The sequence below is a fragment of the Neurospora crassa genome, linkage group VI (assembly GCF_000182925.2).
Source record: "Neurospora crassa OR74A linkage group VI, whole genome shotgun sequence".
NCBI lineage: Eukaryota > Fungi > Ascomycota > Sordariomycetes > Sordariales > Sordariaceae > Neurospora > Neurospora crassa.
Genome location: NC_026506.1, coordinates 1,879,246 through 1,900,857, shown reverse-complemented (window position 1 = coordinate 1,900,857; position 21,612 = coordinate 1,879,246). Strand labels below are relative to the sequence as shown.

Here is a 21,612-nt window from a genome sequence, read left to right as displayed (position 1 = left end):
CACCATTATATAGTAAGCAGGTACCCTTCAGATCTGTACTTTCCGTTTGGCAGCGGCTAAGCCTCCACATGACAATCCACCCACTTGCGGCATTCCTTTTCGACAGCAAGTGTCCTTCCTGCACGACATTAAGCAGAAAAGTCGAATATCAACGAGTGTCGACTGTGGGTGCCATGCCAGCCATCAGTGCAGTTAACATAACAAGGTTGTAATATCAGGGCGCCATCAATTTCACTTACTCAATGAGGGATATTCAAAGTGCAGGAATGGTGCGGCTTGACGCAAGTGTCGGCATGTCCGAGTAACACATATTGCACGACATAGGTAAAGAGATAGTGCCAGTCCAGTGCCCAAATGACTAGGTTGGCCTTGTTCTCCCCATATGGAACGGTTGCCTCTTGTCTTATTGAGATTTGTCTAGACTGATAACTGGCTAGTCCGTCGTAGAGTAACTCGAGTCTCTGCCCCATTATCATCCACGGGGCGGGTGCATGATCATCTTTGGAGGTTTTGATGGCCAAAAAACCAACTTTTACCCTAAACCAGGTACACTCTTACGCTCCAGGGCTGTATCCGCCATTTCAAAGCTTCTACACCTTTGTAGCTCGGCAGTTGAGGCAATGTGCTACCTCTTATCTCTTTGCAGACAGAAGTGCTTGGAAAGATCTAGTTCTCAGCAAATCCCGAGCTCAAAGTCTCCCAAACGACAGGCAGACAGCGAACCGACGAGCCTTGATTCACACAAGAAAGAATTACAAGTCTGAATCTATCAAGGAAGGTAAGGTGACGCTGACGTGGTAGATGAAAGCTTGTACCGCTGTACTGTGATCACCAAAAGCTAATGACGCTCCACCTCGGAATACCAAGAAGTCGGTAGGCTTCACCGTAGATGGGTTACAAGCTTACAACTCGCGCCAAAGCCTGCCATAACCTATCATATCCCTATTCCCATGCTCAAGGAAAAGCGAGCACCCCGGTTGTGCGCAAATGCTCTTACCACGATCATAGCACCGACGATGGCAAACCTAAGCGATGAGCACGCCAGCTTTATCCCGGGCCACGCGTAGCAAGATCTCCTTATACTTCGTCCTCAAGGAACTTGTAGGTAAATTTGAAGTCGGCCTTCCTGCGATTCATCCTGGATGTGGGTGTTAACCAAGGGGTCAGGGGCGCTTCATTATGGGGCTATGCCATACCATGTGCTCTCGTAGTCAAAGAAACGATAGGTTCCTTGTTCGAATTCCTCCGTGATCGATTTTGGTTCTTCGTGTCGCTGGAACCACGTCTGGTACTGTTTGTGAAACCTCCAACTTTGGTCTTTCAGTGCCTTGGCGGCGAGGTACTGCTGGTAAGTTCCCTGTTTGTAGTAAAAGACGTAAAAGAGGGTGTCCGGATCAATCCGCTGGTAGAGACGGGGGTCTTCAAATATGGCCAGGGGCTCCTGCGGGAACTGGTTGTGCGTGTGGTACCTAACATCGGGATAGTAGGGTCGTGGTAGCTCAGTGTCAAGAGCACTCGGCTTGTTCGCTACCGCCACCGCATGCATCCTCTGCGTGGCAAGCGCATCCACAGATGCTGGGCACTTCTTGGTAACCTCATATGACTCGACCAGGTCCTGCAAGGACGCTGGTAGATGGTAAATCGACTCCTCTTCTTCCACTTCCTCGATGGGCTTAATACCATTGGTTGCACCGTTGGTTTGGGGCACTATACACACGTTAGTACACGAGCTCCGGCATGAATGCGGACTATTCCGACCTTGGGGCTGGGTCTTCACGGCTTCTGGTTCCGGTGTTGCTTTGGAAGTCGTTGCTGTGGCAGCTGGGACTGGTGCCGATGCCTTGTCACGAGAAGACACGTTCTTGGCCGGTTCAGTCTTGCTCGGTACCGGAGTATTTGTTACCGACCCGCCAACAGCCGGGAGTACCGCATTTACTATCCTCTCCTGGGCAACAGGCTGCACTGTTGCAACGCTAGGGGAGTTTGCTGCGCTGGTCTTGACGTGTTGTGATGCCGGTAGCGATGAGTTGGTTGTTGGCGGCGGGGGCAGGGGCGCGATTCCTACACCACTCTTATCGCTGGCGGCTGCCGCGGCTGCTGCACTGGCATATTTTAGGCCCTCGGCCGGCCTCGTGGGCAGTGATGCCGGTTTCATGGACACATTGCTCGCCGGTGTATTGCTAATGCTTGGCATTGTATTGTTGTGGACCGTCGCCAACGTCGGTAGTGGCGACTTCAACTGCGCAGAAGAGCGTCGTATCGATGATGCTGCAACTGTATCGGCCGGGGTACGTTGTTTCGTCGCCGGTACGCTCGCCGGCTTGGGCTCGGGCTCGGGCTCGTCCTGGATCGACTGGGCATCCTGTGAGGATCCCTTGTCGTTGTCGACATTCATTCCGTAGGCATCCTCTTCTTCTTCCAGGTTCAGGTCATCGTAAATACCCTCGTCGTCCATGAAATCCTCATTCATGCCATCGGTAACGTAGTATCTGATGCTTTCTTCCAGCTCATTCACTTGCTCGGTCTCGACGCCGCCGTTCTCCAAAGATCGCCGAATCAGCTCCAGCTTCCCCTGATGCCATTTGTGTCGTTCAATGATGCGCTCGATTTCGCTTATCCGGTCGGCCTTGGCGCCATGTCCCTTGCCCCTCTTCATGGTGGCTTGTATTGACTCACTCTCGGCCTCGAGAGTTTCAATCTGCTGTTCGAGCTCGTCGACCATCTGGCTGAGGAATTCGCCTGCTTCCAACTTGGCTTGCTCTTTGGGGTCTAGCTTCGCCGCAGCCGACAGACCTTCCTTGGAATACGCTTTGGTCTTCATGGCCTTTTCTACAGCCTTAAACTTTTCCATTTGCTAGAAATACCGGTGAGCTTTGGGGTGTTCACGGCGCCACACGGAAGAAAGTCCATGCTCAGCAACCAGCAGGGATACGAACCGTCTCTATCAGGCGCCTATGCTCAAGTAAAGGAGCCTTGTCCTTGATGTCGTTGCTTGCGGCCCATGTCTTGATCTGGTCTCGAAGCCTTTGCAGCTTCTTGATTTCTCGTTTCAGGTTGTCCTCCAGCTTGTCCTTTTGCGCGGGGTTGTTGGACTGCTCAATCTTTTCGTAGATGGCCTCGAACTCCTGCACGCCTTCTGCCACCTTCTTAAAACACTTGTCAACTTCTTGCGCGAGCTTTCGGGCCGCCATCGTGTCAGACTGTTTCTCGCAGACTCAAATACAGGATAAGATGTCGGAGTGAGCGGTGGGTGCGGGGTGGGCGCCGGTGGTGCAATGTGTTGGTGTGATGATTTCGGGATGTTTAGGCCCCACGCGACCAGAAGCTACGGGGCTACTGTGACAGTAGCGCTAGGTGACGTTCCCAGGGCGTTGAGCCGTCGCCGGAAGGGGAGACGACGTGAGGCGAGCTGATTTTCGGAAGCTTCCTCGGTTAGCTGGCGGGACCAAGCGACATAGACTTGAATGGGACTTGGACTTGTGTGCCACTGGATGGTGAATCAAGGAATATTATGTAGAGGTATGTTGTTTGGGCAATGCGCCGAGGCTACCAGCTGTCGCGAGGCCAACCGGACAGAGGGCGTCACGGGCAACGGGCAACGGCAACGGCAACGGGCAACGGGTGGACTAAATCACCTCTGATTAAGGAGTAACGGTAGTAGTAGTAGTAGGAGGAGGAGGAGGAGGAGTAGTACGGATGTTGATGTCAATGTGATGTAGGTGGTGCTCGATGGCGATCCCCAGTTTGGTGATTGCCTCGTGTGGTCGGCGTCGTCGTCGTCGATAAATGATCCGAGATGGATTTGTGGTTTGGGAGAGAATCAGGACCGGAGGTTTGCACTGGTTTTGCAGATTCGGCGAAGAAAGATGATAGGTAGAGAGAGAGGTATGGCGATCCTGCCGAGGCTGGTACTGACCTTGGGTATTACTGCCCACTGTAGGTCTGCCTGCCCTGTCCGTAGGTGTACTATGATACAGAACTGTTTGGGGGGGGCCTCCCTTGGGCCTCTCTTCCTGTTCTGGCTGTAAAAATGGAAGGTAGCACACTACTGCCAGAACTGTAATAGTGCACAACGTAGAGGTATGGAAGGTGCCCGGCGGGGGCAAGGGTACTTCTACCCCCTGGAGGTAGACACCCAGCGGGCAGGCAGGCGCTGTAGTCACCTGGTATTGAAGCACTCTGCAGCAGCGCTGGTTCTTCAAGGCCATTTTTATGGAGACGGGACGGGAGCGCTGTTCGCCGAGATGGAGGCATTGAAAGACCGAGTCTTCACCTCATGGATCTTTGCATATTTATCGATCGAGAATTCACCAGCTAATCGTTCCATTCACGTCGAAACAGAAAACCGGAAAATGAAGGGTGCATATAGCCAAACTCCCGTCTCTCAAGTTGTTCATTGCATGCATAAATGACTAACGTGGCACATGCAGCAATTCTCCAGCGCGTGCTCTCAGCCTCTGTCACGGTCGACAACCAATTGGTTTCCTCTATTGGCCAAGGCATTCTCGTTTTGGCGGCTGTTGCTCCCGGCGACACGGTAAAGGAGGCTGAGGCTTTGGCATCCAAAGTAATCAAGTTGAAGCTGTGGGATGATGAATCAGGAGGCCGGGTACGACACTTGCTCACACAATACGCATGGACTGAGGGAACTATTTCTAACGGCCGGCAAATCACAGTGGAAGAAGAATGTCCAAGACATCGGCGGCGAGGTATTGTGTGGTGGGTGATATCTTGCCGGGTTGGCCAGACTCTCACTGCAAGACTAACATGATGTAGTCTCTCAGTTCACCTTGCTTGCTTCCACCAAGAAGGGCAGCAAGCCCGACTTCCACGGAGCCCTAGGCCCCGATGAGGCCAAGACCTTGTATGACCTGTTTTACAAGAAGGTTCAGGAAGGCTATAAAGCAGAAAAGGTTAAAAACGGTGTTTTCCAGGCTATGATGCAGGTTGCCCTGGTTAATGATGGACCGGTGAGCAATCCAACACTGCACTAGTACGCCAAGGGCCGTATTAACTTGACAGTAGGTCACCCTCGAGGTATCGGCCACGCCGGCAGCGCAGCAGCAGCAGCAGCAGCAGAAGAAGAAGAAGAAGGAAGACCAAAAGCTTAACCAGAAGCAGCAAAAGCAGCCACAACAAGGGGCCGTGGAAGACGACCAAGCGACGGCAGACAAGGTGCCTGGCTTGACTAATCAAGTCTAGGTGATAGAGTGGTTGAGGATTGCGAGATGGACCTAAGAAGGGTCGATGTAATTGCCAAATGTAGAGCCGGAAAAGATGATCTGCTAGACGTAGAGTTTAGACTAGAGGTTGATAGTTGGGTTGTAAAAGTGTGCTCGGACCAGTGTACTTGCCGCATGTCGCTGTTCTTCTTCGATGCCACAGCCCACAAGAGATGTAGAGGTACCCTTCCCGCTCTAATCTCTACACTGCGGCATCTGCCTTTACACTACATGGTGTCGGGTATGGACCCCTACGGGTTGCATCTTGAAGATACTACTGGTGGAGCCTCGGCTGCTTTAGCCGCTGCCGCTGCAAGTAAAGTACCTACTCCGTACTTGTATGCCTTGGCGAGTGGAATCAGGTATCTTTGGGTACAAAGTGGATATCAGACGAGAAGAGGGAAATGGGACGGGAGCTAAAGCACATCGCTGCCCCACCATTCTCGAATGTTCACGAAACCAATTCACCCCGCCCTGCACCCAGCTTGTTGAACCCTGAGACGAAATCATCACCGAAAGCGACTCCCATACTTTGTATTTCAACCAGTCTACCAGACGCCCTTTCTCTGTGCAGTCTTGTTCGCAACGTGCAGTTGTACTATATATTGTCCGCCTATAAACCCATTTCCTCCGTCATAGTCAGAATAGTAGCTGGTTCGGACAGGTAAGTAAGCTTCTATTTGCGCTCGCTCTGTGGACATCACGACTCCCAAATTGTTTGCCATCTTCCCTCCCTGTTTACGATTTGTGCCATGGACAAACAATTTCCTTCCACCGTAGTTGTCTGAGCTATATATGCTAACTGAGCTCGTTTAGTTTACGTACAGCTTAGACTCGTAGCAAGATCTCTTGAAATACTGATTCCTAGATTCAAGCCAACCATGTCTTCTACCGACGACGTCAAGCAGGCTCGCAGCCGCGTCTTTTTCGACATCACCATCGGCGGGAAGGCAGCCGGCCGTATTGTTTTCGAGCTTTACAATGACATTGTCCCTAAGACGGCCGAGAACTTCCGCGCTTTGTGCACCGGCGAGAAGGGTGTTGGCAAGTTGGGCAAGCCGCTACACTACAAGGGTTCCACGTTCCACCGTGTCATCAAGCAGTTCATGATCCAGGGTGGTGACTTCACCGCTGGAAACGGCACTGGTGGCGAGTCCATCTACGGCGCAAAGTTCGAGGACGAAAATTTCCAGTTGAAGCACGACCGTCCATTCCTCCTGTCCATGGCCAACGCTGGACCCGGTATGTTGCGATGTCGTTTAACTGACGGCCATCACTTTGCGGTTCCGGTCTTTTACTGACGCTTATGTCCTGCAGGTACCAACGGCTCTCAGTTCTTCGTCACCACCGTTCCTACCCCACATCTCGATGGCAAACACGTCGTCTTTGGCGAGGTGCTGAGCGGCAAGTCAGTCGTCAGACAAATTGAGAACCTGAAAACTCAGGGCGACAAGCCGACCAAGGACGCCGTCATTGCCGACTGCGGCGAGCTTAGTGGCGACGCTGCTGTGAGCGCTGACACAAAGACTGCCGACGCCTACGGCGACGAATACGAGGACTTCCCCGAAGACGAAGCCACTGACGGCCAGCCTCTCTCTGCCTCCAAGATCCTCAAGATTGCGACAGACTGCAAGGACTTTGGTAACAAGGCTTTCAAGGCCGGCGACCTCCCTGTGGCCCTCGACAAATACCAGAAGGGTCTGCGCTATCTGAACGAGGATCCCGAGCTTGACAATGAGCCGGCTGACACAAAGCAAAAGCTGGACGCCCTGCGCGTCTCGCTGAACAGCAACGCGGCTCTCATGAACATGAAGCTGAGCGCTTGGGACGAGTGCATTCGCAGCGCCGACGGCGCACTTGCTGTTGCCACTATCTCAGACAAGGACAGGGCCAAGGCTCTATACCGTAGGGGTTACGCCCAGGTGCGCATCAAGGACGAGGACAGCGCCCTGACGAGTCTGGAGGAGGCCAAGAAGCTAGCGCCTGAAGATGGCGCCATTGTTAACGAGCTGGCCGCTGTCAAGAAGGCTGCCGCGGCTAGAATGGCGAAGGAAAAGGCTGCCTACAAAAAGTTCTTCTCCTGATCAAGTTGAGGCAATGGCGACTTGAAATTATTTCGAACGTTTGTGTGTGGTTGAAGTGCTCCTCGGGTTAGAGGGTATCTACAAAAGGAGTTATCGGCATTGAGCGGGTTGGCACCAAGGTCCAATTACATACAACACCTAATGATATCCACATTGGCGTTTGGGGAGTTCAAGCTGTGTCAAGGCTGGAACATGGACTCTTGAAGGCAGTGTGTTTCGAGCAGTCACCAGAGTCTTCACAGCCTCACGGAATAGAATGTTTTTTTAGGCCACTTCGCCGCTTTTGTAGGCACAGCAGTTTTCCTCCGTGACGCATCCCCAGCAACAGCAGAAAACCTCGACCCCTCGGATTCAGATCTGGAGGCATAGGTACGGATTCGGCGGTTGGTGCTGCCGGATAGTCCGCCATGTCAATAGCCAGCATGCCCTCAGAGAATGGGCCATAACCATCATGATCGTTGCTAAAGACAATAATCAAACAGCTAAACAAGAATTATTTGCGGAAGAATAGAGAAAAGAATGAGCGCTCAGTCTGATACCCTGTCTGAAGACTCGCATTCCATATCGTAGGCATAATCGTCAATGTACGTCCCTTTGTACGGGAGCCGTTGCCCCCATTCTCAGACCAGGGTTTCCAAAGCCTTCCAAAGCGAGCATGTGCCAACAACCATTGGTGCCTCTAAATCAAGTCATTTCAAATTCCCTTCTCGTGCCAGTGTTGGTGAGCCGTGTGATGGCGATCCCCTTGGGATTTACTTGAAGACGCCCTGGCGTCTTTGCCTGGATGCTTTTCTTTACTGTCTTTCTCTCGTTCCGCGCCTCGGTCCCGCTCTCGGCCATTCTCTTTACCTGCAGCAGTGGCAGATGCCGATGCAACTGCCGACGTACTGCCTGCTTCAGGCACCATTGTCCCCGTGATGAACCCGTGACCAGGACTACCTCCGTTGCCAAACTCGGGTGAAGCCGTTCTTGTCTTGCGAATAAATCCTGTAAGGAACTTTCGTGGTGCCTGCATTCCATTGCGCAGCCCCTTCACACTTCCGCCCGACATGGACGACAGCTGCTCGCTGCTCTTAGAACCTTGCCGTATAGCGCTCGAGGCGTTCCTTATGTCCCTGCTGCCAATGCTGCTGCTGCTGCCACCTCCCATACCAGGCCCATCCATCTCACTACCTGAGGAGCCGGGCGCTATGCTCCCGCCGTCTATCCAAAAGATCCCAGTAGCGTTGCCGTGCGCAGACAAACCGAGGACATCGCCATAACTCAAGTTGTCCAGTGCATCAGAGAGACGAAGCCGCTCATCCGGTGGCCTGCTGGTAGTTTCACCAGCGCTTCGGCGAGTCTCCATCTGCGAGAAGCAATGCATTGCGCGTTGGTGGAGCGTGGTGCATAGACGATGGAAATGAAGTAGGTCGCCTTCGCAGTTGGAAGAGTCCCAGTCTGACTCGGGATGGACTTTAGCCCACAGTTTGGCTAAAGCCGCAAAGTTACGCGCATGATCGACCAGGTATGGGAGCGAAGGGAAACCCTCGCGAGCTAGAGGTGATAAGCGGCCCAGAATCGTTAGGGGGGTCGAGTAGGGAGCAGGCACGCTGTTGCTGGTACTTTCGGCCGGAATGGCGCACACGGCGTCAGCAAAATCCTTGAATGGCTGGCGCTGTTTTTGGAGAAACTCGGTCATTGGCTCCATCCATGTCTCCTTCTTGCTGGAGATGTTAAGGTTGGCTAGAGCCTGGATGGTCTTGGCGATGAGAGTCAGAGTGCGTTGTGCACGCGGTTTGGGGTGGTCGCGCAAGAGGCCGAAAAGTTTTGGGTTAAGGATAGCTGGGCAGAGGAAGCGGAGGAAGAGAAATCCGGACACCGAAGTATAAACTGCAGTAGCAGTGCGGATAAAGTGGCCATAGCGATCCTCTGCAACAGCCCGTATATATTTCAGTACGTGACGGATCTCCGACGGCAAACGATGCGCGGACGATGCGATACAGCGCCAGACAGCGCTGGTCAGCTCGATTAGCTTCGCCCAATGTTGTTGAATATCATCGCCGTTCTGCATCCTACTCGGGTCAACTTCGCAATCAAGGTCGAGCTCGTTGATTTCACGTATCTTTGCTGCCAGAGTCTCCTCCAGATATTCTTTGCCTAAGCGTCGCATGTAAATTTCAAAGGCCTGTGTCAACAATGAGTTTCCCCTGAACAGCAAGCTCGCCTCGCCCGGGAGCGTCCTGCTCATGTCCTGAACCGTCTGCCACATTTTGTCCGTGGAAGCGATCGAGTCATTTGACATCAGCCGCTGGTTGAACCGCGATTGCTTGCTGGCCGTTTGGCTCCCTATCGCGTCAATTTCTTCCTCTACCAAGGTCACCAGCCACTCTGTTGCCTTTCCAGAAACCTGGAATATATTGACGAATATTTCTGCGAGCTTCCGTAGGTTTCCAGGCATCACGTCAGCTATTTGTGTCGTCAGCCCTGACCCAAAGCGGTGTAGGAGCTCCGAGAGAGGCTGATATTCTCTGGATTGCAACACGACGACCTCTTCATGGTGCACCTTGAGAAGCATTGTTCCAATCGACTGCTGTCGTGCGTCATACACTTGGAGCCACTGCTCATGATCTTTTCCACGCTCCAGAAGATGCAAAGGGATGTCGACAGCACCGCACAACGCCTCGCTCAGCTGGCCTGTTTTGGGCAAGCCAAGAGTGGCCTGAAGCTGGTGACTGAAGCTTTCGGTATTGCCCACGATCCGTTTTAGAACCACCGATAGGTAAGGTAAGGAGGGAGGAAGATCCGTAAATTCGCAATCCTCTCGCCAAAAGGGGTTCTTGGTGTTGAATTTGATTGATGTCCGGCCTCGAACCTCGCCATCCAGTATGACCTCGGCGAAGTAATTACCGACGGCAGGGTCTGGGTCTGCAACACTTTTGTTTTGGCGCTCCATCAGGTTTCCCTCTTGAGCAAATGTTCGACTCCGTAGCCTTGCCTCGGTGACTCTAACCTTGACTGTTTTTTCGACTCTGAAAACTTCTCCTTTGGGCACTGAGCTGAGGTTGGTCACCTCGTATACACGTCCTCGGCTTGTTGAATCGAGCCCGTATAGATCAGGCACCGCAAAGGCTCTGAGAAGGGCGAACCAAGCCTCGAAAAGCAGCCTAGACTCCAATGATATATATACTGGGCGCAAAATTGACAATTGAGTGGATGTAGGGGAGTAGATGGGGAAGATACCTATACAGTAGTTTTCGTTTAGCACTGTCTTGTCCAGCTGCTGTATAGCTGACCTGGACAGCTGAGACAATTCGATCATGGCCAGAAGCGAGACATCGTGCTCTGTCATGAGTTTGAGTTCGCCGTTGTCTGACAGTATGCAAGAAACACGTTTCCAGGCCATGTGCGGTATTTGCAAGTCTCGCGCAGAGGGACGTTTGACAATGGCCCGTGGGGAGGTGGCGAGGCCTTTGTCCCAGAGCATCACTCTGCCGACCTTGATGACGGTAGCCTCCCGTAGGCCGGAAGAGGAGGCCCGACGCTGCATCTCGCTCCTCAGCGGTGGTAGAGCAACGCTGCTCCCTGATCTTGTCATGGTGTTCTTGGTGCCGGAAGGCCGCAGCTGCTGCCAACACAGCAGGGCAGCCAGCCACAGATCATACTCTTCTACCGCTGAAGGGCACAAGATGATGCTGAGATTGAGATGTGGACTGGTGATCTCCAGCGACGGCCGGCCGCCTCTCTCCATCCGACTGAGCGGAAGTACACGACATCCACGAAGATCCGGTATCAAAAGCGACACAGAAGAAGAAGAGCTACCCTCTCCCGAGTCGCTCACTAAGCTCCCCTTCTCCTCATCTATATAACATATACCACCATACCATAGGCCTCCCATGTCTTTCAGGTACTGGGCCTCTCCGCGCATCCTTCCGCACAGGTTTTTCATCAAGAGCAAGACATTGTTGGCATCCCGCGTAGGGACAGGCAACGGCAAAGAGTCAACTGACGGCTGAGGTGATAAGAAGGGAGAAGGTGGTTGGGAGGCGGCAGCTTTTTTGGTGAGCCGGGTCCTCGCCGTTGACAGTTTTCTCTCCTTGTGTCCAGCCGCAGCTGCCATGTGGTGACTGTCTGGCGACCCATGCGAGTTGAAGTGCGGCTGGGGCAGAGGCCTCGAGTCATCTACGACTGCCACCGAGCCGGACGATGAGACTGAACCGATGCGGTGACGGTTCTCGGTCACAAGTTGCTGCCGCAAGGCACTGTCCAAAGTATGGGTCCTGGGGCGAAAATTCGACAAGGACGGCCGTGACGGTGGACTTGACGAGGCGCTGTCGAGAGAGCCGGCCAGACCCTCTCCAAACACCATACCCTGGCGTCGCGTGGGGAAGCTGGACGGAGTTGCAGTGACGGGACCAGATGGGCTGCCAGCCGGAATGGATGCAGGCGCCGTCTTACTCATCACGGGGCCGGCAGCACCGGGCATGGACCGGGGCGAGGTTTCGGGAGAGATGGAGGGAAATGAGCCGGGCCGCTGTGGCAGGGCTGCGGAGTCCGCATTGCCGCTGGGTGCAGACATATCGAACGTAACCTCAGCCGGCTCCGGGGTGGCGGCTCTGACGGTGGCGGCAGGGCGGGCGGCGGAGCGGAAGTTATCATTACCGCTGCCGCTGCTGCTGCCGTTGTCGGTAGAGGTGAATGTGGTTGTGGCTGTGGCTGTGAATGAAGGTGAAGGTGAGGGTGAGGGTGAGGGTGAGGGCGAGGGCGAGGGTGAGGGTGCGAGTGAGAGTGAGGAGAAGCTAGCTGGCATTTTGGCCAGAGCAAGCACAGGGGCGGACTCGACAGCAAAAGGGAGGGTCGTGGCCTTGACCGCGGCCTTGACCGTGATGGTGGCCGAGTCCTGCGCTGTGTTCTGAACCGAGCGGTCAGGTACCGAAAGCGGCGCGGTGACTCCGCCGTCTCGGGAGAATGCTGAAGCGTCCGCAAGGACAGCGACGGAGGTGCGATCATGGCTAGAGGTACGGTTGCGGTCACGGTCACTGGGGCCCTGTAGGCCGGGACTTGGTTGGCTCCCTACACCCCTGTCACCACGACCGCTGCCGCTGCCTCCAGCACTTCCCAGCACAACCGGGTGCCTCCCTTCCATTGCTGCCGCAACCGTGCCCGGCCCCACGAGCAAGTCCTGGCCGGGAGACTTGTGTACAATGCAGAAACAAAGGGGAATGCGACGTCGCAAACTATTTGGAAATAGGACAACAGCGCCGGCCTCGTCTTGCTCCGCTGTTCGGGCTGGAGCCCCTCGAGGATGGGACTTGGAGACGTCGACAGCGACGCTGGCGGCGAGTATCGTATCGATGGACCGCAGGTAGACACACCTCAGGGCCAGACGAATACAGGTTGGCAATGCATCATACCAGGTATCCAATATAGCAGAGCCACTATCCTGCGTGGAAACTGACCTGAATCCTGCCCGCCTTGGACCCTTCCAGAGATATTCTCGTCGGCCCAGGCGAGCCAGGGTACTGAAGCTCCTTTTTTGTTGGGGGGGTGGGGTTTAGGGGCAGAGCAGGACGGGGTTAGGCAGATACATACTGGGCAATACAGAACTAGGACCGAGCCTAGCTGCCTACCTAGGTACGGCACTACGTCTCCACCCTTGGCAGCAGTGACGAGGTCCACCCCAGCAACGTCATGAATGACACCAAGTCCAAACTCGAGATGAGAATCTGGTGTTGATTGCATGTGCAATGGGGTCGGTAAATATGGATGGTAGATGGATGGTAGATATGGCAGCCGTACAACAAACCATAACATGCCTTTGGGCGGCATATAGTAGGTAGACAAGGTCGGTTTAGATGGAGACGCTCGCTACCTCAGCAGCATAAACTTTGTCCACTGTGCACCAACTATGCACCATAACAGCCAACGACATGGTACAGAGGGAACCAAGAAACAAAGTATACCTAGGTAATATTACCAACAGTCCCAGCCGTTCCAACATGAGTCAACCTAGAATCCTTCTCCCGCCATGATGGTGCGACCACCTCCATACCATAGCGTGCCGTCCCGCACTTCAAGCCCCTTCTCCTGACCGACAATCCACTCGCCCATGAACTCGCCGTCGACAGCATCCCACACTTGGGTCTCCAGCCATTCATTGATCTCTTCAATGGCCCGAATCCAGCTTTGCCGCGCCACAGGTGTTGCGTGATCCTCTTGGTCGAGATATCGCCCGAGCGTGATATGAGCGCTAGGAACCACGTACCGCGACCTGACCTCAACCCCGGTCTTCTTCACTGCCTCGAACAGGTCTCTGCGGAGATGGTGGTACGTGTACCCGTCATGCTCCTCGGCTGCGGGGACGAACGACACGGCAATGGCCGAGAGATCATAGGATATCATGGGTCTCACCAACCGGACCCGATGCAGAAACGTCAGGTTCGTCAACAGCGGTATCGCCGGTCGTATCGATGACACAAGGCTCGCAATCTCGCCCGAGGTCTGCGAGTGCGCCAGCTCAAGTGTCGTCATGTGCATACGGTGCGTAGGCATGAGCCATAAATCTAGGTCGCACCCCATCAGTCATTCCACGATACGCGCAGACCCGGGGCAAGCAGCAAGGGTGAGTGGCTGACGCACTAGGAGCCGCATTCTGGAGAAGGGTTTGCAAATGGGAAGCCAGTTTCAAAATGTGCTCTGGTGGTCTTGCCCAGACGACAAGACAGTGTCGTGGGTCTCGGAATCCAGGCTGGACCGACGGTCTTTCGAGCCGCAATAATACAGGGTCGACAATCAGTTCCTTGAAGTCGGCTGACAAGAACTGCTGTTGTTGTTGGAGGTTCCGTGTCAGTCGATGACTGGCATACAACGATTGTATCTCGGCCTGGACGTTGAGCGCGGAGTGGTGAGTAAAGCTTCAAACACCCGCAACTTTTCCCCCTGGCATGGAGGGAGAGAGCATCAACCGAGGCACCTACGGGATGGTCATTGCAAATTTGTATGAGGGCATCGTATGGGTTCTCTCCTGGCCTGATCTTGACACCAGAGAGGTGTTCCAGCTTGCTTATTGCATCGACTGATTCGATCACGGGCTTCATTGTGTGTTTGCTGGGACGAAAGGGGCCGAAGCATATGACGAATGCAGCTTTTTTTTTTTCTCAGCCGAGTGCCCAAACTGCACGGTGAGTAGGTGTGTAATGTTGAACATGTGCCAGCCCTTTTTTTAGTGGTCGGTACTGCTTGATTTGATTGACTGAAAGGACAACATATGTCATAAAACGGTCGATACAGTACTATTGGGCACTCCTTCCATAACTCATCTTCGGCTTTACAAACCCATTTTAGTACACCAAGGTAGATTATTTGTAGATACTACAACACCAAGTACCATCCGCGAAACACCGAGACACTTGATTACTACCTCTACTTACTAATGCCCCACCAATTCCATGCATTCAAACTCCCATTTATCTGTTTGTGCATAAGGCTGGTGGTGATTATCAGCCGCCACATAGGCCGTCCAACAATGATGTAACCGCCGCCGGCCTGCTAGTTGCATGTAACCATCAAGGCAATGGTATTCCCACACGGCAATGCGTTCTTTAATTACAGTTTACTCGCTCTCGATTGAGGTTGGAGGCGGACCGTGATAGTGGACGGACCAAACAAAACTTCTTGACAGTCTTCCACGGAGACCTCGTTGGCGAACTGGAAAACGAAGAAATCAATCGCCTTGTCAGCTGGGCCAAGGGCCACCATTGGGGAGTGCCATGTGCCTGCCCCGTAGGTTACAGCCTGGTCCGTAGTGGCGATGAAAGCACGGAGGCCCTTTAGGTCGGGTAGCCCTCGACCCGGCAACTCTCGATTAGCGATCGTGCCAGGAGGCCGCGAGGAGGGAACTGGCAGCTGTTGGTCTTGGGCACTCGGCGAGAGGTTTGGGGCGACAACGACCAAGTATCGGCTTTGTGGATCGGCACGGAGTGGGACAAATGTTTGACTGGTAAACGGATGGCGCTCGAGGACGGTGACCGGGAAGACTTCCCGCTCGACCCCGGCTTCGAGTCGCCGAGGGAGCGCCCGTGATGCACACGTAAACATGTTGGAAACGGCCACTCCGGTTCGGCCGCTCGGTGCCTGGTCGTAGAGGTTTTCTATCCGTGAAACGTGCTGGTACTTGATTGCCGTCCCCTGGTTGGCGACAATGGCATCGAAGGGCATGCCTGCCGTGTCGTTGGCCTTTGCGGCCATGGCAGGGTGGAGGTTGGGTTGTGGATTTGCAACCGCATCACCAAATGGCTTAAACGCTTCCAATTCAAGCGGTACCGCATCAACCACCATGTCCAGTCCGTTTAGTCTTATCTTGATGGGGGTAGCCATTGCTTAGTCGTGAACAGCCTGTACCCCTTTTGTTGTTGTAAGGACGTCGTCGTTTGACAGGAGAGATAGAGGCAAGGCGATCTAATACCGTCTAAATAGCAAGGTCGTATAATATTCGAGTTGACTTTCAGCGCGGGCAATACTCTATTGTCGTTGCTCAAGATAATGATTTTTGGTAAGGATTTGGTACTTGGCGCCCAGAACCCTCCAAGTAGAAGGGTGGTTGCTGGCACGCAAGGTTAATGCCAAGCTTTGAAGTCTTGGCTTCTTGGCTTGGCCTGGTGGTTGCAGTATAAACCCCTGTTCGTGCATGTAATCCAGGACGGCACTTTGCATGCATTTAGAGAGCTCATACACTTACATTCCTATGCCAAGACATTCCGGCCGCCCCAGCATAGGAATTTTGGGGGGTTTTAGGGGGTTTTAGTATTGCTGCTAGGCCTCAAATACCCCTAAAGCCCCTACTAGTAAGTGCATACCCACCAATTTGATAGGCCGTCAGATGTGCAAATATGCATTTTAGCACTTGCTCATACTAAATAATTGCGGACTGGCAGTTGCTAGCATTTAGAGGGTGTTATGCATTTTCAGGTGCATGCACGAGCAGGGGTTTCTACTGTAATTCGTATGGTCCCACACAGCTGATGTATTCGGCTCGGTTGTATACCTACACTAGGGTGTACAGATAGTCCAAAAATATCACGAAAGGTTTGGAAGTTGGAAAACGTAAGTGATAACGCGATCAATAACAGTCAACACTCCTTCGGTAAGGATCGAACTTACAGCCTCCAGATTAACAGTCTGACGCGCTAGCCAATTGCGCCACGAAGGATTTCCGATGACGTGCACGTTTATTATCGCATTTAAGAATCCTCATATAATACTAATGTTCCCTTTCGACCAGCTACGAGTAAGTCCCTTCCAAGGAAAAGACAGACAAGGACAGGATTCAAAAAGTACACTGCTAACCGCAACTTGTAGGATAATCAAGATGCCCACGATACGCTGCGTTGAGCATCTAGCTCTAAAATTGCGCACTCGTATGCTACATGTCATCCTCGGTGTCACCCTCTCACCATATCTCATGTCCATCACCTTCCCACACTGATAAGCTGGCCAGGAATCCGAGTATGTAAAGCTACGCGCTCAAACCCCACCATGCTGCACCAACAATATCCATATTTAGGCCAAGGCCTTACAAGAAGCCACAAAGCATGGGCCCCAAGGTTCTGGCAAAACTGCTAACGCTCTGCCCGATGCCGTGTACCGTACCCAGCACACCAGGATGCGGAGTGCAGTTGTTGACTAGAATGGTCTGCGCTGGCAACACAAACGTACGTCCGGCGACCTGAAGGGCGAGCACTCCGGCCATGGCCACCCAAACTGCAATGCCGTCCTTTAGAGTTGACGGCGGCGAAGAGCTCGGCACCAAGCTTAGGTATGGCACTAGGAAGTAAGTAATGGGAAGAAACAGGAGGAAGAAGTGCCAGCTTCTGAACGTACCCAACCGTGCAGAAAGGCACGGGTAAAGTCCGAGCTGAAGGCCGATTCCGATTACATTGAGAATAGCCATGGCCGTACTCACTTCACGGGGTTGTAGGCTTAAGCCCCCGGTAAAGATGAATGGGGGATTCCGCACCAACGCATTCGGAGAGGCTGCGGTTTTGGTTGGGTCGTACACGGGGGTGGTAAGGAAGACGAACCACAGCGAGTTGAAGGTACCCACGTGAAACGCAAGGAAAAAGTTTGCAACAAGTGTGAAGCTGACGTTTCGCGTAAAGATGCGTCGGAAGGGGAGCCGCTGAGTATATCGCCTCCGGACCTGATGATGCTTCCCAGCACCACCGTACGTCGGCTTGACTGAGGACTTTCTTTCTTCGATTGCAGAACCAAGCTCCAGCTCGGCACTTGAGTCTGTGGATGCCAGTGGTGCATAGAACGCCTCCGTGTCACCGCGAGAAAAGCATCTCCGAAGCTTCTGCCCCAGTTCCAGGCCCCTATCCCGCACCATTGCACCCGAGTCCAGCGTCTGAGAGAGTCACAGAAGCGAAATTCCTGCCTTTTTTGAGTTTTGCTGTTTGGAGGGTGGGGGGTGACATGATCAGCATGAGATAAACTTGCCTCTTTCAAGAAAAGCCAGACAAAAATCGAGGCCAAAAAGAGAAACACCGCCGACAGAATGTTTGGAGCAGCATATGGGAAGTGTGTAAAGAAGTTGATTTTGCCAAACCTGTCAGGGTAGGTTCCCGCAGGTCTGAAAGAAGACCGCCCAGTATAGGACCAATAATGATGCCAGTGGTGAAAGTCATAGGAAGTAGCGGAAAGGCCCTGGATTGGTATCAATCATACCCATTACATTGTTTAGGGTCGGTGGGAAAGAAGGACAAAGGTCCCGGGCTAGAGAGGTGAATTTACTTCTTCTCCTTGACAGTTTCACTAATCCTGTAAGCACGATGTGTCAGCACAAGATTTGGGAGGTTAACACGAATGGAAGTACAATTACTCATCCAGGCCATACTTACATGGTTCTGAGAACGACTTTGTTCCCATTCGTCATTCCACCCAAAGACCTAAAGAGAAGAGCTTCCCAGAACGAAGTAGAGAGGCCGAAGCCGAGGCACAATAGCACTTTGAAAAGTTACCTTTAGCAGAAGCACGGAAACAGTGACCAAAACTCTTAACTCTTGAATGATGAGAGCATCGGCTGAAGCAGTTACCAGAAACGTACTTATACCACCGAGACCGATCAAAAGCACGATTTTGCGGCCACACCGAGGAGAGTCGGCAACTCACCCCCACAGCATAGCGGTAAGAAATTGGGCAGCTATAAAATTGGCACTGATTTGGAATTGCAGATCCGCAACGGCGACCGCTAACATGTCGCTACGGCGGCGATCCATGGAATATATGCTTGATACACCATTGGGAGAAAGACTGACTGAAGAATGCCAGCCTGGCCGGCAATAGTAGAGTCAGGAAGGTCGGGGTTGAACCACTGCAGCTGGTAGAACATATAGGACTTGATATAGCCAACAGTCAGCAATGGACGAGCCGTTCGCTGCATGACAGATTATGGAGAGCCTACCTGAAGAGAGGTGTGGACAAGCGGTTCACTCAACCTAGCGAGAGCGAGAGTGATGACGATAAGCTGGTCTTTCTGGGGTAGGTGACCCAAAGAGGCAGCCTTCGCACGGGTGAGGTGCCGCTGGGGTGCAGACTCAATAATTGTCTCGGTAACCGTGTCCGTAGCCACGCCCGACATGGCGACGGGAGTGCTTCGGGACCCATGCTCATGGTTCAGTGATGATTCATGGTGATCAAGGTTGGTGATCAAGGACAACCTCCCGGTCCCGGCCTCCGCCTCCTTGGCCTTTGCACCCGCATCCACAAGACAGGCACCAAAACAGGTGCGGCATCGCGGGATCCGGGGACATCCGGACATGGGGAACCGGAGCGGTTGACCCCACCTGGCCCCCCAACTCCTGGCCCATAAACCATCTGGACCGGGCGGGAAGATTACGGGAAGTAGCCACTGTGGAGAGTGCACGAGTCGGGTCCCGTTAGATCAGCCGGGTACTGTACGACGTAGGAAGAGAGTCAGGGACTTGCTGCGGGATCACAGATCGGGGTGCCAGAGTCGTTGTAGTATCGTTAAGACTGACTTATCGGTTAACGGCCAACCCGCGTCCAAGCCGAAGTACTGGGTAAGGTAGCCACATGAGTTTGAGATGAACGGGGAGGAAGCTAACGGGTCCGCTTCACTCTTGAGCAGGCAACCTGGAAGATTCAGCGTGCAAAGAATGGCGAGACAAGTTAGCAGCCGATATGGTTGTGTAAATGTATAAACTTGAAAGGAATGGAAAACGCACATCAGACGCCACCTCCTTCGAAACATGAACCTACGTGCCGCCACAGATTCTCTTTGCCTACGTACTACAAGTACAGTAGCATCCGGGCACAGCGTGGCGTCACTTACAGTCACGGAAGAGAGATATCTAAGGCGTAGTCAACCTGAATGTCGAAGACAAGACTAACATCTAGGGCGGTGGTGGTCCCAAACAACCGACAACAAAACACCATGCATAGGTACTGAGGAGGTCGAATGAAGTGACCGACTGTTCGGTTTGCGTCACCGGATGATCCATCATCTCCCCGCTTCTTCCAACCGATCAGTGACAGCATCGGTGCCGCAACGGCTTTCTTCTCCACTACATCACACTGGTGTACTGCGTATGCATCTGCTTTGGGGCTTGGCCGATGCCCCTTTAGTGCCTATTGGTTAGAGGTAAGTACTACAGTTTGTACACATTATCCCTAGAAAGTCCGTCAGCGCCGGATTCTAATATACTATGTAAGATTCAATTACCATTCTACCATATCTTATACAATAAGCTGGTATCAGCTAGATGCGTTCCGCAGGCTCTATACATCCTATTCGGTTTTTCGTTTTGAATATAGTTCTCCTATCAACTTTTTGTAGAGTTCTGCAGACCTTCCTACAAAACCTGCGCTAAGTGAAACGTTCAAGAGTTGATGTATATAGCAGTGCATAGCCTATTATTCTTTCTTTCAAAGACGTGCGCGCTCACGGGCCAAAGGGTTACCAGTAAGGCAAGGCATCTAATCAGCTGTGACTCTCAACACTGGCGCTTACCTAGACTGAGGTGGCGAGTCTGCCAGGCATGTTCAGCTACGGACACCAGCGCATGATAGTAGGGACTAACATTGACTACGCACACTGCTGTGTTATACACTATATAGTACAGTATTCAAGAGGCGGAGGAACTTGACCCACCACTCGTCCCCCCAAGGCCAGCGCAACTGTGTAGTTTGGCAGTCTCCTCGCTATTCGCGTCTCCGAAATTTGTCCGGGTTTGTGCTGCAGAGGACAAGGGGAAAGGGATCCTCCCAAGCTGCTGTGCACTTCCCATCGCTTCCTTAGGTATACTATATACAGTATTATCCCTTATTAGTGCAACTCCCCCTTTTGCAATCACACACAACTGGACCTATTAAATGCAAACCATTTCTGCGGCCCAGAATCCTAGTCTTATATATTAGTAAAGTACCCCTTCGGGTAAGAACTTCCCCTAATGCTGAATTCGAGCTGTTTCCTGTGATGCCAGATGTACAGGGATCATGTTTGTATACTATACATGCACTACCTAACTTATTCCCCTACTGCATATACGCACAACGATAAAGTTTATCGAAGAACTTACTAATGCAGATAGGTACTGCGTAGTAGACGTCTACATCGTGCACAGTACAGGTGTACCACGGGGGCTTCTGCTCGCACCGGAAGTACCGCAGTACACCCGACCTCAGTTTGATCGGCATGTAGATCTCAAGGGTCAGCTTCGGCCTGGGCGAGATTCTGGGTGGTAGTCTCGGTAGTGGTAGTGTATTGCACTGCACGTGTACACTACCTAACTACCTATTCCGGTCGACTCCTAGCGTATTGTATATACCCACTGCATAGTACATAGTAAAGATGGCCGCCAACGCCCTTAGTGTAGTGTACGGCGTACAGAGGCGGTAGTGTCGGGTAGCGTAGACAGGTTGATAGGTTCACCAGATAGATGATGGAGGTACAGTCTCGGGAGGATGGGGCCCGACATGAAATCCACACAGCGCTACTTTTACTTTACTAGTGAGATCGCTGGCAGCGATATTGGGTGGATACCGGTCTTCTCAAAACTCGGGCAGAAACTGCATCGCAGAAATGGGAGTCCTTACCATGCATGCACCATGCGCCAATGCGCTTGCGACTGGAGGAACAACAACCCTGTTTCTTTGAAAAGGCGACCAGGAGACGAACAGACGAAAAAAAAAAAATAGAATTCAAGTGCCTTGACGGTCCTCTCGCGCTGCGGTCTAATCGCGAGCACCAAGTAGCTGTGCGCGCCTCCACCCGTATTCCTCCTCTCCTCGTCGGCTATTGTTTGCGT

General features: G+C 52.9%; 8 protein-coding genes and 1 non-coding gene across 11 annotated transcripts; 2 read left to right on the top strand and 7 right to left on the bottom strand.

Moving 5' to 3' along the window:
* Positions 1 to 351: 351 nt before the first annotated feature.
* On the bottom strand, positions 352 to 3,893 carry NCU03855. 2 transcript variants are annotated; one of them, XM_011396568.1, is made up of 5 exons: positions 3,636 to 3,893; positions 2,937 to 3,409; positions 1,759 to 2,854; positions 1,197 to 1,707; positions 352 to 1,138 (listed from the first exon to the last, which is right to left on the bottom strand). In XM_011396568.1, the coding sequence occupies exons 2-5, from the start codon at positions 3,189 to 3,191 to the stop codon at positions 1,078 to 1,080; spliced, it is 1,923 nt and encodes a 640-aa protein (XP_011394870.1). In that variant the 5' UTR covers positions 3,192 to 3,409; positions 3,636 to 3,893; the 3' UTR covers positions 352 to 1,077. The 2 variants fall into 2 exon arrangements, with proteins under 2 accessions (XP_011394870.1, XP_011394869.1); XM_011396567.1 differs by having other exon boundaries at positions 2,937 to 3,893.
* A 306-nt stretch (positions 3,894 to 4,199) lies between these two features.
* NCU03854 (D-tyrosyl-tRNA(Tyr) deacylase) lies at positions 4,200 to 5,414 on the top strand. Its single transcript, XM_950771.3, has 5 exons — positions 4,200 to 4,359; positions 4,431 to 4,609; positions 4,677 to 4,719; positions 4,777 to 4,970; positions 5,026 to 5,414. Exons 1-5 carry the CDS (start codon positions 4,245 to 4,247, stop codon positions 5,200 to 5,202), a joined length of 708 nt encoding a protein of 235 aa, XP_955864.3. The 5' UTR covers positions 4,200 to 4,244; the 3' UTR covers positions 5,203 to 5,414.
* Positions 5,415 to 5,659: 245 nt separating this feature from the next.
* Positions 5,660 to 9,031, top strand: NCU03853 (peptidyl-prolyl cis-trans isomerase). The gene is made up of 3 exons (XM_950770.2): positions 5,660 to 5,886; positions 6,039 to 6,464; positions 6,540 to 9,031. The coding sequence occupies exons 2-3, from the start codon at positions 6,104 to 6,106 to the stop codon at positions 7,304 to 7,306; spliced, it is 1,128 nt and encodes a 375-aa protein (XP_955863.1). The 5' UTR covers positions 5,660 to 5,886; positions 6,039 to 6,103; the 3' UTR covers positions 7,307 to 9,031.
* On the bottom strand, positions 7,540 to 12,841 carry NCU03852 (GTPase activating protein). Its single transcript, XM_950769.3, has one exon. It carries the CDS (start codon positions 12,429 to 12,431, stop codon positions 8,001 to 8,003), a length of 4,431 nt encoding a protein of 1,476 aa, XP_955862.3. The 5' UTR covers positions 12,432 to 12,841; the 3' UTR covers positions 7,540 to 8,000.
* A 159-nt stretch (positions 12,842 to 13,000) lies between these two features.
* On the bottom strand, positions 13,001 to 14,437 carry NCU03851 (hypothetical protein). The gene is made up of 3 exons (XM_950768.2): positions 14,263 to 14,437; positions 13,925 to 14,168; positions 13,001 to 13,848 (listed from the first exon to the last, which is right to left on the bottom strand). The coding sequence occupies exons 1-3, from the start codon at positions 14,380 to 14,382 to the stop codon at positions 13,295 to 13,297; spliced, it is 918 nt and encodes a 305-aa protein (XP_955861.2). The 5' UTR covers positions 14,383 to 14,437; the 3' UTR covers positions 13,001 to 13,294.
* Positions 14,438 to 14,536: 99 nt separating this feature from the next.
* On the bottom strand, positions 14,537 to 15,786 carry NCU03850 (ureidoglycolate hydrolase). The gene has a single exon (XM_950767.2). It carries the CDS (start codon positions 15,659 to 15,661, stop codon positions 14,891 to 14,893), a length of 771 nt encoding a protein of 256 aa, XP_955860.2. The 5' UTR covers positions 15,662 to 15,786; the 3' UTR covers positions 14,537 to 14,890.
* A 633-nt stretch (positions 15,787 to 16,419) lies between these two features.
* NCU15395 lies at positions 16,420 to 16,493 on the bottom strand. Its single transcript has one exon. It is a non-coding gene; the product is annotated as a tRNA-Asn (tRNA).
* Positions 16,494 to 16,541: 48 nt separating this feature from the next.
* On the bottom strand, positions 16,542 to 17,720 carry NCU12121 (hypothetical protein). Its single transcript, XM_011396755.1, has 2 exons — positions 17,165 to 17,720; positions 16,542 to 17,107 (listed from the first exon to the last, which is right to left on the bottom strand). The coding sequence occupies exons 1-2, from the start codon at positions 17,670 to 17,672 to the stop codon at positions 16,857 to 16,859; spliced, it is 759 nt and encodes a 252-aa protein (XP_011395057.1). The 5' UTR covers positions 17,673 to 17,720; the 3' UTR covers positions 16,542 to 16,856.
* A 212-nt stretch (positions 17,721 to 17,932) lies between these two features.
* NCU03848 lies at positions 17,933 to 19,790 on the bottom strand. Of its 2 annotated transcripts, XM_011396566.1 has the most exons (6): positions 19,531 to 19,790; positions 19,324 to 19,438; positions 18,747 to 19,237; positions 18,390 to 18,680; positions 18,184 to 18,289; positions 18,053 to 18,103 (listed from the first exon to the last, which is right to left on the bottom strand). In XM_011396566.1, the coding sequence occupies exons 3-4, from the start codon at positions 19,101 to 19,103 to the stop codon at positions 18,534 to 18,536; spliced, it is 504 nt and encodes a 167-aa protein (XP_011394868.1). In that variant the 5' UTR covers positions 19,104 to 19,237; positions 19,324 to 19,438; positions 19,531 to 19,790; the 3' UTR covers positions 18,053 to 18,103; positions 18,184 to 18,289; positions 18,390 to 18,533. The 2 variants fall into 2 exon arrangements, with proteins under 2 accessions (XP_011394867.1, XP_011394868.1); XM_011396565.1 differs by having other exon boundaries at positions 17,933 to 18,103; positions 18,184 to 18,680.
* Between the last annotated feature and the right edge of the window lie 1,822 nt (positions 19,791 to 21,612).

Excerpts from the sequence above, each read along its gene's own strand:
- NCU03854 (XM_950771.3), top strand. The coding sequence starts at position 4,245 with ATGGAGGCATTGAAAGACCGAGTCTTCACCTCATGGATCTTTGCATAT. Across the intron at positions 4,360-4,430 it reads AGAAAACCGGAAAATGAAGG|CAATTCTCCAGCGCGTGCTC; the intron begins GTGCATATAGCC and ends TGGCACATGCAG. Across the intron at positions 4,971-5,025 it reads CCCTGGTTAATGATGGACCG|GTCACCCTCGAGGTATCGGC; the intron begins GTGAGCAATCCA and ends ACTTGACAGTAG.
- NCU03853 (XM_950770.2), top strand. The coding sequence starts at position 6,104 with ATGTCTTCTACCGACGACGTCAAGCAGGCTCGCAGCCGCGTCTTTTTC. Across the intron at positions 6,465-6,539 it reads CATGGCCAACGCTGGACCCG|GTACCAACGGCTCTCAGTTC; the intron begins GTATGTTGCGAT and ends TATGTCCTGCAG.
- NCU03855 (XM_011396567.1), bottom strand. The coding sequence starts at position 3,191 with ATGGCGGCCCGAAAGCTCGCGCAAGAAGTTGACAAGTGTTTTAAGAAG. Across the intron at positions 2,855-2,936 it reads ATAGGCGCCTGATAGAGACG|CAAATGGAAAAGTTTAAGGC; the intron begins GTTCGTATCCCT and ends CGGTATTTCTAG. Across the intron at positions 1,139-1,196 it reads TTTGACTACGAGAGCACATG|GATGAATCGCAGGAAGGCCG; the intron begins GTATGGCATAGC and ends ACCCACATCCAG.
- NCU12121 (XM_011396755.1), bottom strand. The coding sequence starts at position 17,672 with ATGGTGCGGGATAGGGGCCTGGAACTGGGGCAGAAGCTTCGGAGATGC. Across the intron at positions 17,108-17,164 it reads GTGCCTTTCTGCACGGTTGG|TGCCATACCTAAGCTTGGTG; the intron begins GTACGTTCAGAA and ends CTTACTTCCTAG.
- NCU03851 (XM_950768.2), bottom strand. The coding sequence starts at position 14,382 with ATGAAGCCCGTGATCGAATCAGTCGATGCAATAAGCAAGCTGGAACAC. Across the intron at positions 14,169-14,262 it reads AAATTTGCAATGACCATCCC|GCCGAGATACAATCGTTGTA; the intron begins GTAGGTGCCTCG and ends CTCAACGTCCAG. Across the intron at positions 13,849-13,924 it reads TCTCCAGAATGCGGCTCCTA|ATTTATGGCTCATGCCTACG; the intron begins GTGCGTCAGCCA and ends GGTGCGACCTAG.
- NCU03848 (XM_011396565.1), bottom strand. The coding sequence starts at position 19,103 with ATGTCCGGATGTCCCCGGATCCCGCGATGCCGCACCTGTTTTGGTGCC. Across the intron at positions 18,681-18,746 it reads TTGTCCACACCTCTCTTCAG|TCCTATATGTTCTACCAGCT; the intron begins GTAGGCTCTCCA and ends GGCTATATCAAG.
- NCU03850 (XM_950767.2), bottom strand. The coding sequence starts at position 15,661 with ATGGCTACCCCCATCAAGATAAGACTAAACGGACTGGACATGGTGGTT.
- NCU03852 (XM_950769.3), bottom strand. The coding sequence starts at position 12,431 with ATGGAAGGGAGGCACCCGGTTGTGCTGGGAAGTGCTGGAGGCAGCGGC.